At 50.8% G+C, this 795-nt stretch overlaps 1 protein-coding gene across 1 annotated transcript in view; it reads left to right on the forward strand.

The window, feature by feature from the left end:
- CATSPERD (catsper channel auxiliary subunit delta) overlaps positions 1-795 on the forward strand; it is a 69,575-nt gene that overhangs the window by 52,768 nt on the left and 16,012 nt on the right. Inside the window, exon 17 of the mRNA XM_011943621.1 lies at positions 236-310. Coding sequence (XP_011799011.1) covers positions 236-310 — 75 coding nt within the window. The remainder of the gene's footprint in view (positions 1-235; positions 311-795) is intronic.

Below are 795 nucleotides of genomic sequence, written 5' to 3' on the forward strand. Positions count from 1 at the left end.
GGCACATGATGCCACGCCTGGCTAACTTTTTGTATTTTTTAATAGAGACCGGGTTTCTCCATATTGGCCAGGCTGGTCTCAAACTCCTGACCTCAGGTGATCCGCCTGCCTCAGCCTCCCGAAGTGCTGGGCCTGAGCCACCACGCCCACCCAGCCTCTCCCTTTCTGTCCCATCCATAATGATTTGGTTCCTTGTGAAGTCACACAATTGCTCAATGTCCTCTTTTGCTTGCAGCACAGTTTCTGCCTGTTCCAAGGGCGTCCTGGACGCCTCAGCCCTGCAAGACAATTACAGCTTCATCATCGAGAAGTAAGCCAGTGTTCCCCCGCAATGCCTGAAAACCCAAGGCAACAATCAGGCCTGCACAAGCCAAGAGCAAATTAGGAATTTAATTAATTAATTAATTAATTTTAAGAGATAGGGTCTGGCCCTGTGGCCCAGGCTGGAGTGCAGCGGTACGATTATAGCTCACTGCAGCCTTGACCTCCTGGGCTCAACCGATCCTCTTGCCTCAGCTGGCTGGTCCCACGTGCTGTCCCGCTCAGTAAGTGTGTGCTGCCACGCCGATACTAGAGTCTGGGCCTTAGTCAATTTGTGCTGCTTTGAAAGACTACCCCAGGCTGGGTGATTTATAAAGAAAAGAGTTATGGCCAGATGCCGTGGTTCATGCCTGTAATTCCAGCACTTTGGGAGGCCGAGATGGGCAGATCACTTGAGCTCAGGAGTTTGAGACCAGCCTGGCCAACATGGCAAAACCTTGTCTCTACTAAAAATACAAAAATTAGCCAGGCATG

The sequence above is a fragment of the Colobus angolensis genome, unplaced genomic scaffold, assembly GCF_000951035.1.
Source record: "Colobus angolensis palliatus isolate OR3802 unplaced genomic scaffold, Cang.pa_1.0 Scaffold22, whole genome shotgun sequence".
Lineage (NCBI taxonomy): Eukaryota > Metazoa > Chordata > Mammalia > Primates > Cercopithecidae > Colobus > Colobus angolensis.